Below are 15,434 nucleotides of genomic sequence, written 5' to 3'. Positions count from 1 at the left end.
TATATGATCTGAGCCCTCTGAAGCTATGGTAATTGTCTCTCACTTCAGGTTGGATGCAATTATAATAAAGATTTATGTTAAAGTTGGAAGGTGTTTAGAACTTTTTGTCCTGCTAAATACATTTAGGACGGACAAACTGAGCGTTTTTAGTGCTTTACAACTTTGTCCATTCATGTTAATTACAACCAAAATCAAAACAAACAAGTAATTATTTAAAAACAGACATCAAAAGCATGCAAAAAAGATGTATTTATTTACTTTATTTTATTGTAAATATGTCTACAAAAGTGGAGAGTATGGATAGAGATACAACACATATGTTTAAGTAAGTTCAGCTGGAATGCAGAAGAAATAAACCTCATACACTCCCGTGTTTTGTGCCACCACACTGGATCACACAGAGCATAAAAAAACAGTGCAGTACCACCAAACTCTAATGAAATCTATTATAATCTGTGGAAGTGTCATTGTGGCATAACTCGTATGTAATAATACATTTATATACTCACAGACAGACCATTAACACACAGGGAGTGAAAACAATAAGAACTTAAACAGAACAGAAAGAAAAACATTAAAAAAATAATTAAAAACCAAAAGTGATGTAAGCAAATATAAGTTTAAAAATTTTTAAATGTACCTGACTAATATGATACACATGCAAATATAGGTAAGACAAGACATATGATAAAGATGTAAAAATGCAAATTTGATTAAAGTTTGTTTTTAAACATTCTTTACGGTTTACAAAAAAGTGCTTAGCAACATTGCATCTGCAGCTTTCCGAGGAAAAGCTGTTATATTCCGATTCTTTGGAATTTATAAATGTTAATGGCAGAGCACAGGGTAGGAGCAGATAAAGACCGCTGAATCTATTTGGGTGCATTTTCATTTTTGAACTATAATGTAATCAACTAATACGCTTGAATATTTCTAATGAATCACAATCAAGAGTTTTTCAAGAAATAACCCTCTGAGGACATTCTGCAGGCCGAAGTGTGATCGGCTTTCTGTGCTCCATCTGCCAGAGAATGATTTTTATCTCTGAAGCACTGAGCCTTACAAACATGGTCCACAAATTCATTACTACTTCTAAACAAATGCAGTGCCATTATTTAGTTGCTATTTATTCCTGACTACTTAGCAATTAAATGTTCTCTTGTTAACAAAACTGTTGATGATGACCTTTAAGGTTATAACTGGAGTATTTTTAGATGTCAGTAGAAATATTCTGCACGCTGTATAAAAAAAACTTTTATATATGAAATGAACCTCACAAGGCTCTTAGTTTGGCAAGCAGTGCCTCTACATCTGACTCTCCATTGGTGCCGCAGCTGCTGACTGTGGGACTAAAGGAGGATGTCTGGAAGGCTGGAGTCCCTACGCTCCCAGCCCCAACCTCCATCTCTCTCTCACTTACTTTAACCATTCCTCTCTCCACCACCCTCTCCCTGTCCAGCCCATAGCCGTGACCCGCGACGTTCCTGTACCTGCGGCCCGACTCTGAACCCACAGCAGCTTTGGCTCTGGCTGCAGATGGATGGCTCTCAGACTCGTTATGGGCCTCCTGGGCAGGGGGAGCTTTCACCGCCGCCATGCTTGCATTTATATTCTGCCGAGAGCGAGACCTTTGTAAAGGTGCCTTGTTGTTTTCTGTGAGTGGAAAACAGAGACAAAACAGTGAGCACAACTGCGAGAATGAGGGAGAAGACGGTGATGCGTGACTGACACGTTAAATGAATGGGAGCGAGGAGGTTAATCAGATTACAGATTAAATTACAAGCAAGACAGAGAGAAGCAGCAAAAAGCAAGCAAGTGATGAGAAAATTTTAAAAAGTCAGGCAATGCAGGAAACCACAAAATGATGTAAGTTAGGAAGTAAAAAAAAACAGTCACACATGCAAAACGAATTACATACGAAAATACACAACAGGTCACACTGTTAGTCTGTTAGAAGTGACAGACACTCACTGATGAGAATAAAGTTTCTGCAGTAGAGTCTGGCACGAAGCCAGCTCAGCATGATGAAATGGAGATGGCTGATCAACCACAACAGAAACTCAATAACATTGCATGTTGCCCTTTTCCAATCTCCTAGACTCTCTCCCTTTTTTTCTTGCATGACACCCTCCCACCCAGCTTCACCTCCCCTGATTCTACTATCATCATCCATTCTCCTTCCTCTGCTCTTCATCTCAGCTCTCTGCTCCGGCACTTGTCCTCTTCATCTTTCTTATTCCTTAAAACACATTCCCAGGCAGACAGTGGAACAGAGCAACGCCCAGATGCCAAGATCAGACCTACGTTCTGAATTATAATCCCTCTGAGTAGATCTTAGACTTCATCATCAGTATGTGTGCGCTGGAAGGAGAGGGTAAATCCATATTCATGTGACCTTGAGCATGAGGCTGAGAGGAGTGGCGCGAGGAAAGACACCACCGCATTTAAAGTTTCCTGAGCCTGAAATGTCTGGCAAACAGGAGTCAAACACAGCAGAGCAGAACAGAGCGACCCGCTCTGTCAGCCAATCGGTAATGAGTTTGGAGCGTGGCCAGTCAGTCATGACAGTGTGTTTTATGGGCCGAGCTGACGAATGACAAGGAACGTCCCTGAACACAACCTCTGACAAATAAATAAGGATAAAGGGAGGAAAGAGAGCAGACGAGAAGGAACCGACTGCAATATTAAGGAAAGAAAGCTGACGTTCACACACACTTGTATACACACAATGATACATTTACACAAAAACTTGTTAGGCAAACAAGAGGGAAGTTTAAAAGGAGGAACTGAGTAGAGTGTTTTGCCTTGTTTGCTGTGATTGAACATTTAACACAGCTGAAAATTCAAGTCTCCTCTCATTATCTAACCCTTTTTGCTCTCTCTTCCTGTTGTAGAAGTCTAACTAGCAACAGATGACAATTATTCCCCACTGCTGGTCCTTTTTTGCTCCACAATTTCCCTATCACATCTTGTTCCCCTGTCCTCCCTCTAAAAGCCTGTCAGCGACACCCACCCCTGTCCGTTTCTCTCTGCTTAGCGATGCCCCCCCCCCCCCAACACTCGTTTCCTTTACAGAGACACTCAGATTCAGAGCTGATGCTGGTGAAAGCAATCAGTTCTGTAATGAACTATTTGCATTTTGATATCTTGTTTACACTTCTGCTTAATCTGAAATTGAGGCCGTTTCTGTCACGAAAAAGAACATGGATGGGATTATTATCAGACATCAAGTGTGACAAAATGCCAATCTTTGAATTTACATTAATTTTAACATGTATTAGCATTTAATTATTTTCAGCTCTGCGTGAAGCCTAAATTACTTATGAAAACCACATACTGACTGGAGTACAAAGTGCTGTTTCAATACGTATACATTTACACTTCAAAAAGAAATGAAAAAACCCACACTTGAATAAGACCTCTTATCCAAAAGTGCATTTCTCTTCTCCCTAACAGGGCCTTGGCCTTTAGTGGTGAACATGATCAAAGTGCTGGCAAGTTCAGTTTCTTCTCACTCTGCCCGCCTCTGACACCTCACTGCCCCTTCCTTTGAAGCCTCGCTAGCTTCTCAACATATACCTTCATCTAAGCTGTAAAACACGTCTGAGAGATGTAAAATATGTCTCATCTTCCAGGTAGTACTCCTTTAACCAACAACTGACAAAGGCTGTACAGAAGAACTAGTCAAGCAGAATTTTAATCGAAATCGCTGCTCTGGATCGTCAGGAATTCAAAGACAAAACTGTCGTCTTTTATTGAACACGTGCTCGTGATGGTAGGGGTGTTAATTTACCCTTCTCACACAATCTAATATGTATAAGCTACGTGATGTGCAATTTTATATATATGTACTTCAGTACTCAGGATACTCAGGATAAATGCCACACCATCAGCAGTAAAGACAATTCAATCAATTTAGCACTGCACTCCAACAACACTCTCTTAATAAATAAATAAATCTGTTGTAATGTGTTTTAACACCTTTTTCTTCCAGTGAAAGCTGCAACCTACATCAGTAAGGCTGCAACTCCACTTTAAACTGTTCACACACAAATTCAGGTGTCATATAGAAACCAGCAGATATGCGAAGTCTCGGACTGAACTTCAGTGCTAAACGACACTGACGTATATTACAGTGATATTACAGTGATGCGTGATTAGATTCTGATCTGCTGCCTCAGGAGCCACAAAAGGCTTCACAAAGTTTCCCCCCCCTCCCAACACATATGTGGACACACATTGACAAAACTGCTGCTGTTACTGTAACACAGTTACGTCTGTGTTAGCTCTAGGATTGGTACATCGGAACTGCTAACCCTTCTGAAACTCTACGCTGTAACTTCACGTGCACCTCCACAGAAATGTAGCCACACGTCACCATCAACAGCTATGAATGCTGGCAACAGTGCTGACCACTGCCGTCAGCTAGAGATTTCCCACATAAGTATAATTCAGGCATTAGCATTTTTGAAGGATGCATTTTTCCCCCCCCCTAAATCTTGGCTGGTGGGCTTTTTTTTTTTTTTTTTTTTTTTTAAAGCCTTTATTGGGAAATTGAGCACTAGGGAAGCAGGGAGAGTGCGCTGGCGGGGGGTGGTGTGGGAGTCGGGGTGGGGGTGAAATAATAAGCTGGTGAATGCCATTTCTAAGCTAAAAAAGTGAAATGGTATGTTGTCTGGTACTTACAGAGTTTTTCTATTTCTACTAAGCACTCAAAGCATTAAAAAAAAAAAAAAATCATGGCTGTAATTGGAATGACTGCATTGTCAAAACACAGTGGTGATTTCTGATATTTCTTTTCCACTGATGGAGCCAGAATATATTAAGCCTCTGTGTGAACTTTGGCTATGGCCTATGTATTGATAGAGCAACAATATAGCAGCCCATACATAGAAGATAATCTTCACACCTTGACAAACCACCTTGTTAGAAAGCTTTCACTCTGTAATACAATAAAAATGGGAGAGGTACAGTATTCCTTTATTCCATCACAGCAACACAAAAGAGAGCACGCTTCCTCATGAAAGATCATTTGCTGCGTTTATGTTTGGTGTTGATGTAAGTGAGCATTTATTCATTTCTTTTCTTCCACTCTGCTTCTGCTTTCTTCATGTTTGGAAAAGTTCATAGGCAGGCAGTCTGAGGCACCAGAGTCAGAACGTCAAGTCTGGGCTGCAGCAGTGCTCATCTGTCCACTGCTTTTTCACACTGTTAAAGTGAAATTGACACCAGTGTGGTAATAAACTCATCAAAATGACGAGGTGTTAAGAGGTTTAACCAAAACAGTGAACATATGAGAAAGCCTGGAGACTGGTATTTTCCAGTGTGCCTACTATAAACACTAAACTAGCAGTCTATCACAGTCCTCAGTCCAACGCTGTCCTTTAGTGTGCTTGAAGGCAAAACAGAGAAGAAAAACTGTTCAAAAAATGACAATAAAAGAACTGGCAGACTGAGTGTGTTGTGCCTTCTCGCTCTCAGCTTTGCTGTAAAATGTGTCTTTAAACTGAGTCTCAAAGCCCAAAGCCTTTTTCCCAGCTACTGACACTGGTTCTGTTTCAGCATAAGACAAGTAAAATCTCAAACGAAACAGACTAATCGCTGCACTGAATCGTTTGAAATATCACTGGGAATTTTAAGATGGAACCATGGTGGTTTATTACATGTCTGATAGGATGGCATTTTGTAGAAATGTAAAAGACCCAGTCCAATAGAGAAAACAGAGAATTTCTTTTTTTTTTCTCTCCCCTATCTGCAAATAGCTGCAGAGAGGAATTCACTTTTTTTCCTTGTCAGATCATTTGGTCCATTTGCATTTGCCACTTCAAATACAGATGCAGATGAGCCTTTCCTCTCATCTCTCACTCCCTCCCTGTCTCTCCACTCTTATGAAGTTTGCTGTATTTGATCACTTTAAGAAGAGAGAAGTCATGCAGACTTAGAAAAATACAGACAGTAAAGTGACTTTTTCTCTCCACGGAGTGACTGACACAACAAGTTGAAGTTAGCAAGATCAAATACACACTTCTACACCCGCCATAAATCAAAAAACGGCTAGATGGCTTAGCTTGTTTTTTTGTTTAAATCTACATCTTTGCATTTGAGGCCATTTTATGACTGTGGTTATATAAACAAACAAAAGCGCATCCTGTCCAAAAGGCACAGATTTAAAATACAAATGCAGAAAAACATTTTTATAAATACTTCTTTCAACATTTGTAATTCTTGATTAAACAATTACTTTTTTGAAAAAAATAAAACAACAGTGTAACAACATTTTTTTTTTTAAAAGTGTGTTAAAAACTCATGTTGCACAGAAAAATAAAGCATAAAATTATGGCTAGGCTCACACATCATTTGTGCGTACTTCATTACACAGCCACTGATTCCTCTTCCTACCATGTACTGCTCTAATACGCTTGCGTATTTCCTGTTTTCCACTGCTTTTGCCCTCGTGTTACTTTCAGTAACAGTTCCACCTCACAAGCAGAGAAATCTCTGCTCAATCTGTTTACACCAGCTGTGTATATGAATGGTCATGTAATGTGAGTTTGCTTGCAGATTAGTTCTGAATTCATGCTAAAATTCTTATCTATATACAAGCAATTTTTGTTTTAAAATAAAAACATATGGACAAGTGGATATAGAGTTAGTGTCTTAACAGCAACCGCAACGAACTGAAAGTGGCAATTTGCAAACAGTTTATTCAGATGGAATAACGGTGTCCTCAGTCTCAAAAGCAGTGTTACTTTCCCAAATTCTAAAGCTAAAAATGCACCGCTGGCTTCACTTTTAGTCCTACAATGAAGCATAAATGACATTAATTTTTTGGCAAATATCTGACCAGTTGTATAGTATATGTACTGTAATGCACAGAGCAGGAAGAACAGAGACCCTTTTTCTACAACAATATTAAAAAAAAAAACAGACTTATTTAGCAGTGATAAATGATCTCTTCCACAGCAGTGGGATCAGTTTGCTGTTATTGTAGCCATGCTTTGCTGTCATATATTTATAACAATATAAGAACAGAAATTGTCTCAATGTGTTAAAATGTGTTAATACAATATTTCTTTTTTTAAAAAAACAGACAGATACTCATTTGTTCAGTTTCTGCATATAGTCTTATACTATGATGTGAGATTACTGTGATAGAACATGATAAAACTACATTAGGAAAAAAGTACTTGCAATGTACACTGTCTGAATTTAAAAAAAAAAAGAATTGAATTCATTTTCATGAATCTGTTTCAGACTAGCAAAGTGGGTTTGCCAATTTTTTTGGCAACCACATATAATGAAAACAGTTATTGACAGGCTTAAAAATAGCACTGATGGGTTTTTTAAAAATTATTTTTTACATTTTTTCTTGTTGATTATTATCTGTGTTGTATTTTATTACTGTCTTTTATCTGGAAAGCACTTTGTTCAACTATGTTGTCTTCTTTAAAGTACTCTATAAATAAAGTTGGATTGGATTGATGTTAAGCAGCAGTGATCTGAAAAGTTTCCACCATAATCATGATGCTAATATACTGCTACAACACAGTTAGCTAGTCATGGTAGTTGCAAGCAAGGTAATCCTACAATAGATATCTTTTAGCTGTTCTAAATGGTATTGCAGCAGGCGCTGTCGCAAAGACAGTAAATTGTTGCAACATTACACAGTTTTCCTGTTTTCCTTATAACCTAGCAACCATCAACCATTATCAACAGCACACAGAGCAATCGACAGAAAAATAACCATGTTCACTACTTAGAAGCATCCTTCAAATTCAGTCATTCATTGCCATATGGTAAATGGTAAATGGACTGGCTCATAGATGGTGTGTTTCTACTCTAAATGAGCACTCAAAGTGCTTAATACAGCATGTCTCATTCACTCATTCACACACACATTCACACAAGAACTTCCTACATCTAAGTGCTTTCTATCTAACACAATCACACTCCAATGAACTCATCAGGAGCAACTCAGCGGCCAGCATCTTGTCCAAGGATACTTTGGCGTGCAGACTGGAGCAACAAGGGATTGAACCACCAACCTTCTGATTAGTACATGCAGATTTTGTAATCTACTGATCAACAGAAATAATGCTAGCTGTTGGTCTGTTTTAAAGCTTCTTAAATTCCGAAACACTCAGTTGTTTAAATGCTTGTCTCAAGCTAACTCTTTACATTTCCCCATTTGTTTTGTTTTTTGGGTTTTTTTTGTCACGCTCTCTCTTCTTTTTTGGCTTCTGGTTATGTTTCTTTAATTAGCTGGCATCCACTATGCCATCTAACTAAAGATAACTACCGGTACCTCTGAAAATAAATCTTTAGAGCTACTGGCTAAATATTTCACACCACTATGCAAATGGCCTAAAGGCTAATTAGCTGCTAGCTGTTTTTAGGTTGCAGTTTGCTGAGTCCAGGTTTGTTTGCGTGACTGCTGACATGATTCCTTTTTGCCGTACAAATACGATTTAGTGTGGGAAAATTCAGTGTCAGGCTGGTCTAAATGGTAATGGTGTCATTTGTCATTTAAGAAAAAAAACCCAACATAGTTCCTAATTAAAAGCTAAAGCAAAAATAATAAGGCAATTCTGTGCTAATCCAACCAAGATATAAGACCATTAGAGTTAAACTCTGACTTAAGTTCAACTTAGCTGGAAAGAACAACAGAACATCAAGCCAAAGCCTTCAATTAAATAAGTGGATTAACTAGTCATTCAATGCTTAGATGGAAGTATCTGTAATTTCTAACAAAACTGATTTTTTGAAAACTTTCTGGACGTATTTAGAGTATGTAACAGAAGATGAGACTAGGTGCGTGTTTTTCTGCATGTCTGCCAGCACTCAGCCAACTTGAGGTGTAAAAGTAGAGCTGCTATGACTCACAGTACAAATAGGAAAATTGATTGAATAGAGGATAAAAGGCAAAAAAAAACCTGGCTCACAAAATAACTCTTATTTTGTTCTTACTCTAATGGACAGTGTGCATTGCTTAGGACTACAATTGCTTTAAAAAAAAATCACCATTTTATCTGTGAGGATGGGATTGTGTATCCTGTACATTAGAAAACTATGATTTTGTACATACTGTACATAAAGCTGCTGAGCAGCATTTAAGAGTCATACAGTGAAATAAATGTGAGTCATGTGCCAAAGTCCCCCAGCCAGTCTTTCAAAGGGTAAAAGCAAGAAGACAGCTTGTTAGCTTGGGTGTATTAGGCTGGCTCTAATTAAAGATCATTACTTGGCAATGTACCAGTCACTGAAGGTTAGTCCCTTGTTTGTTTGTTGTAGTTAGCTGCACATGTGCAGACTGTTGTGTCTAGCTTTTTTCTGACACAGCAGACAGGATTAAAAATGAGGAGAGGCACCAAGCAATGAGAGGAGAGTGAAAGAACAAAAGTGGAAGAAATGTGATGATGAGGGAGAGGATGACAAGGTGGACAGACTAAACAGCCCCAAGACAGTGGCATGATTTGGGGGCAATGACTGTAATTTGGACTAGACTAAAATAGAGACAAAAACTGACAGAACTACACAGAAGAAGAGAAAATAGAGGAGGTGTGGAGATGGACTGCTGGAAGAGCACTATAACAGTCCCTATGAGTAATGTGAAAACCAGCCTTGATATAGGTAACTGAGGCCTGTCCTGCTCTAATGCATATCAAACTGTTTTCCTTTGTTAAGCAGAGATCCTACTTCTCTCTTTTTCTCTTCTTCCTCTCACACATTTAACAACCTCAAACATCTTTGTCTAAATACAGAAGCACATGATTCAGTTCCACAGTATTAGTGGGAATGAGACATAATTTGGAGGATTTTTAGAAAGCTATGTACTCATGATACAATCTGATTAATTTTTTAATAATTTTTTTCTACTAAAACATTATCTGGCCTCACATGACACTGTTTTTTGGGGGGTTTGGCTGAGCCAACAGTTCACTGAGGAGCTGCAGCCAAATTGTGCTTGTTATAATTGTTCAAAAATTATTTATTTTTTTTTTTTCAAATTGTGGTTTGGGATGTTGTAGTAGGATTTACTATTTACTACTTTAATTTATTATAAATGAAATGATTAATGATTTAATAAAGATGAAATGATCAACAGACTAATTGATGAGTAAAATAATTATTAGCTGCAGCTCAGGGACATCTTACTAGAGCTGCCAAAAGCACATATTTTGATTTAGTGACAGTGATGATCAATCCAAAAAGAGAGCAGCATTGGCCCTTCATAATTACCACTTTGATACAGTTAATTTGTTAAGACTCATAACTAATTTTAGAAAAACATTATGCACACATGCTCTCTGAACAGAGCTAACACAAGTGGAAAGACTTTAAACTTGTATCTAATATTTGAGAGATTATCATTTGTGAGTAAAATATAATGCCAATATTACTGATCAGTATAGGAGTAATCCACGATCACAGTAAGTGCAGCCTGAATATCTGGCTCAGAAGAAAGAGAGGGGGCAGTCCCTTGACATTTATAGGTCACCCTCTATGACCACATTCTTGTAAGGCCTTTTTTTTTTTCTTTCTAACTGGACAGGCAATGGCCTTTGCACAACCCTAGATGTGTACAAAAGGGACACACTCCTACAGACATGTCAGCAGTTTTCACCTGCAGTGGATAAGCAAATATGACATATTGAAATCAGGACTACAAGACAATGGAGGAAGGAGTTGGTAGCTGCATAAAATTAGAAAGGGTGATGTGGTGGATATGAAAGGGCTGTGGCTGGATGTCCCTTAAGTCCCCTGCCCCTCAGTGTGAACCTCAACCACTGTGAGCTGCAGCCAAGCATGGCATTACGTTAGCACGCCTTGGTGGATCTAACAATGCCCCAAAAGTGAGCCTGGTTCCCTGCCACTAGTACAGCGACCCTACACACACTGTACTTGAGAATTCAATTATAACAAATAATGCAGAGCTTCTCTTTTCATGGACCCCCACGATCGATGGCTTCACTATCAAATGCAAGCGATATGACATTTTCAAAGCAGTCAATAACAGTGTTGTCACTAATGTATTCATACTAGCCTCTTCCAAAACAAAAAACCAACCAACCAAAAAAACACAGCTTGATAGCCAATGTAGATCGATATAAATGCAGAAATGTGGCCAATTAAAAGCAACATCCAATTTCAAATGGAGTGCAGGTAAATTTTTACTGCATATTATGTGCATTGGCTGCAATTTACAACAAATACTCACACTATTATAATATAATTTGAGTAACAAGTAAACTTCAAAGTGGAAACCTTGAAGATGTATTTCCTGGTTTAATCAGTTAGCACCAATTAAGTAATGGTGGTAAAAAATGGTGGTTTAACCCTACATGACCATTTTGGGATGATGTATAGGGTTGCAAAAAAAGTTGATTTCTTCTTTTATAAAGGAGTCAGGCAATAATTGGCATTTTTCCAAACTTTTGTGAACAACTGCGATGTGATTTTATACTGCACATGACACGAGCCTCCGAACAGCAGGGCTCAGTAAAAAATGGGTTACCTTGCCGAGAAGTTGGAGGTGTGAAGCCTGTTGTCTGCAGCTCTTCGTCTAAGAGGTCGCTGTGACTGTTCTTTCAAGTGCGATGACTCGCTGCAATATTTCAATATGGTGTTGAAAAACGCAAAGGAAAAAAAAAAATGTTTCTGTATTGTTTTGTAGATGCGCTTTGAAAGCATGATAATGCTAAGTGCTGAGCTCACTGACAAAGATATGCATATGGAGTATTTACAGTAAGTCATGCTATTTTAAATTAATGTTTGCTATCAGTTTAGAAATACCATCTTCCACGTCTTTGTAAGATGTAAAATAACCTGCTGACCTGCTGTCCACCGTCAGCAATTGTACACGTATGCAATAAATATTTATTTTATTTAATTTATTTTTTTTTGAGGGGGGGGTTACAATTGTTAATAATATAAACAAATCTGTCCACCTGTATTATAAATAGGAAATACACCTGGCAGATGGTTGGAGCAACCCGAGCTCCTGCTTTACACTAATTATATCTACATGCAGGGTAATAGACTGCGAATGTTTCCTCATACAGGGACAGCATCACTTCCTGGGGTCTTACTCTTCTCTCACTGTTTCCCCCACACAGCGAGAGACAAACTAGACATCAGACACGCACACAGAAAGACAACCTGACACACACATCACTGCACAGAAGCAAATGCATACATGCACAATCCTTTTCCAATAAGCACAGGCTATTTCACAGGTGTACGGACAGTGTACACTGTTGCATCTGGCATGAATTAAACATGTCTTGGTTCCAGGCTCTGCTACCTGTTGTTGTTGTTTGTGTAGTTACTGCTGGTAAATATCCCCAGCAGTCATAGTCTAATGCATATGTATTTCCCCTCAGTGACTTCACACTAACTAAGGGTTTCTATCAGCCGCATTCTCAGTCAGTGTACACCTGTCAGACTGGGAGAGGAAAATATTGATCCTTCACACATCCCCAGACACGAAGCTGAAACACACTTGCAAATGCATCCTGAGACTCAAAGACAGATAGAACTACACTTTTCTGTTTACCTTCAATCAATTGGTTACATAGATTATTAAAATCACAGGAAGAGCAAACTCCATGGACTCCTCGTTGTAGACATAGTGCAGAGGATTACAAAGAACACAAATAATCAGTTGCAAAAGGCCTCTGTATCCATAAGACAGATTTGCAAAAGAATACATATTTTACATTTTCTTGTGTATTTTTTTTTTATTGTCAGGGAATAAAACCCATATTCATATTCTTTCACTACTGAAAAGCAGGTGTGTGGACAACGTTTAAGGAATGACTTTTGTTTGTTTTTTTCTTTTTTTTTTTCCTATTATGCTTTCCCTTATTTTCTGTCATACATATTCTGCTATGGTGGTCGATAGTTATATTTAACATGGGCAACATTTTCTACTCCTTAAAATGACATAGGGAAGGAATATCTCTTATATTTTCATCTCAGGTACACAGCACTGGCTGTGAGCACTGCAGCTCCATCCACCTGCTGTTAAAGACTTCTATTTGCAAAGGGGCACCAAATGAGAAAAAGGCTGTTTTAAAGGGAAAACGGCCCAAAAGGGAAAGGAGCTCAAACAACTGGTTTCACACAGAAAATGAACTGAGATGCTGCACCAAGGCCACGTACAAAGTGAGCATAGTGAGCATTTTATACTGTGAATCATACAAAGAAACTCTTGTAGAATCTAATAGCAAATATATTAAAGGGTTTATACTTTTGTTGTTACACTACAACGCACACTACACTTTATTTTATTATTTATTAGATTTTGGATATTGTATATTTCTTAAATTACACTGTACCTTCCCTTCCCAGACCTGTATTGTATATTGTGTATTGTATATTGTGTACTGTATATTGTATAGCATTTAAGTTAAATTATAGGACACTGTATAATACTAGACAGACACCATAAACCGGAACCAAATTCCTTGTGTGTGTAAACATACTTGGCCAAAATAAATCTGATTCTGATTCTGATACTAACACATATGAGGTATCAAACAATATTTTGCCATCTGTATCAATACAGCCAAGGCCTATATACAAGCGGCCATTTTAGATTATAGGAAAAAATGCAGTGCTGATGGGTTGTGAATAATGTGAACATTATTCACATCCATTATTCCAACACAAGAGCTGATTAAATATATCAACCTCCAATAGAGGACTTCCATTCTTGTCTTTTTTTTTTGTATTCAACTAAGGTGTTTCTTTTTTGCCATTGTTTCTTACTGCCAGCTGAAGAGTTGTGTTTAACACTCAGGCTGACTCTGACAGCTCTCAATATGCAGGGCCAGTCCTGCCAAACAGACTTATGAATTCCAAACAGCCTGGAGTCATGCTCCATATTTCATTGAAGTTGAATATTTAAAAAGATCAACCCACTCAAAACCCTATAAAACCTATCGTTCTGGGGCCTTGTGTCCTAAAAATAAAATCGCATCTGCCATATCGCATTACAGACAGCCACATCAGCCTCCATCTCTTAACCATTTCCCACTCTGTGTTCCTCTCTCTCTCTCTCTCTCTGACAAAACCCATCTGGTAACCAGCCTGTCTCCATCAACACAGGTTTCGCTCTTTCAAACAACTGTACACTTCTTCCCGCCTCCTTTATCTCATTCGTTTCCCTTTTCTCCCTTGCTGTCTAGAAATCACATTTTTGTTTCTTTGTTGGTGCTGCAACTCTCACCCCTTAGCTGTCCTTCAACCTCATCTCTTCTTAGAGAATCACATAGACCACCAGGCAGAAAGAAAGAAAGAAAAAAACAAAACCAAAAACAGTTCTCCGTTTCTTTCCCACTGCAAAAGGGAACTGGTTTCTTCCTTCAAAAAGTGAACAAAAACATGACATTTGTCAAAATGCAGCAAAATTAGTTAAGACAGACGGCGACAGAGCCTGTCTCAACAGTGACGACAGTAGAGTTTCAGACAGATCAAAGTGGGTATTGACTCATCAAATTATGAGAAACATGTAGCAAAAATGAACACGTGCAAAGAACAGTTTCAACCCCACAAAGCCCACAGCAGCCCTATGTTAGCTTTGTCTGGCTATAAAATAAAGATAACATATTTAAGCATTAATTTATCTTGATATTTGATATAATGTCACGAGCATAATTCAGCTTAACATTCATCTGCTTCACGGCTGTGGTCAGCAAGGAGAATATAACATGTTTATATCAGAGGGCGTAGCGCAAATGTCACCAGTGATTGATTAAACATGGCTAAACTAAACCAAATACAAGGAGCTGCAGGACTTACATTGACTGACGTCAAGTTTATTATGTTCTTCGGTCATTAGTCTTGCTAAATTTCCACCCTCCAAATAGCAATCTCACTTTAGTGTCCAAAAGAAAACCGTCCAGCTGTCATAGAGCAAAAGGCACAACACAGCGTGGACATGCTTCCACAGACAGACAGACAACCACACAGTCTCACTTACACACCTACAGCCAATTTAGATTCACCAATTAACCTAATTATGCAAGTCTTTGCACTCTGTGTGTGTTTGTGTGTGTGTGTGTGTGTGTGTGTGTGGGGGGGGGGGGGGGGGGGGGGGGGGGGGGGGGGGGGGTTAGTAGTCGGAAAGAAGCAAATGCTACATATACTGTAAAGGGCAGAGCTGGCCAGGAGATCAAACCAGGAGCCTCTGAAGAAACAGTGCTAACCACTGCACCTCTGTGCTGCGATATCTGAATTTCATAAAAGGAAAAAATAAAGATCCACACAGAAGAGTACCCTTAATTTTGTTACCCTAGGAAACAGTGTTACCATGTTAATGATAAACTGTTGAAACAATATTGTGGAAAAAACCAAAAACAAAACAAAACTATGATGAGCAAAGTAAATATGCCTTGTATGATGACAAAAATGTAATTCAAAGGAACCGA

At 38.5% G+C, this 15,434-nt stretch overlaps 1 protein-coding gene across 7 annotated transcripts in view; it reads right to left on the bottom strand.

Annotated features, from left to right (window-relative positions):
• Positions 1–285: 285 nt before the first annotated feature.
• Positions 286–15,434, bottom strand: part of LOC115777468 (protein diaphanous homolog 3) — a 177,280-nt gene continuing 162,131 nt past the window's right edge. For 4 of the 7 annotated variants that reach the window (XM_030725376.1, XM_030725405.1, XM_030725419.1 and 1 more), the window contains one exon: positions 1,274–1,653. In XM_030725376.1, the coding sequence (XP_030581236.1) occupies positions 1,274–1,653 (380 nt within the window). Of the gene's footprint in view, positions 1,654–15,434 lie in introns of all 7 variants that reach the window. The other 3 variants (XM_030725391.1, XM_030725398.1, XM_030725382.1) reach the window with 1 other exon arrangement.

Source organism: Archocentrus centrarchus, chromosome 3, assembly GCF_007364275.1.
Source record: "Archocentrus centrarchus isolate MPI-CPG fArcCen1 chromosome 3, fArcCen1, whole genome shotgun sequence".
NCBI lineage: Eukaryota > Metazoa > Chordata > Actinopteri > Cichliformes > Cichlidae > Archocentrus > Archocentrus centrarchus.
Note: the sequence above shows the minus strand (reverse complement) of the source record. Positions and strands in the feature narration are given on the sequence as shown.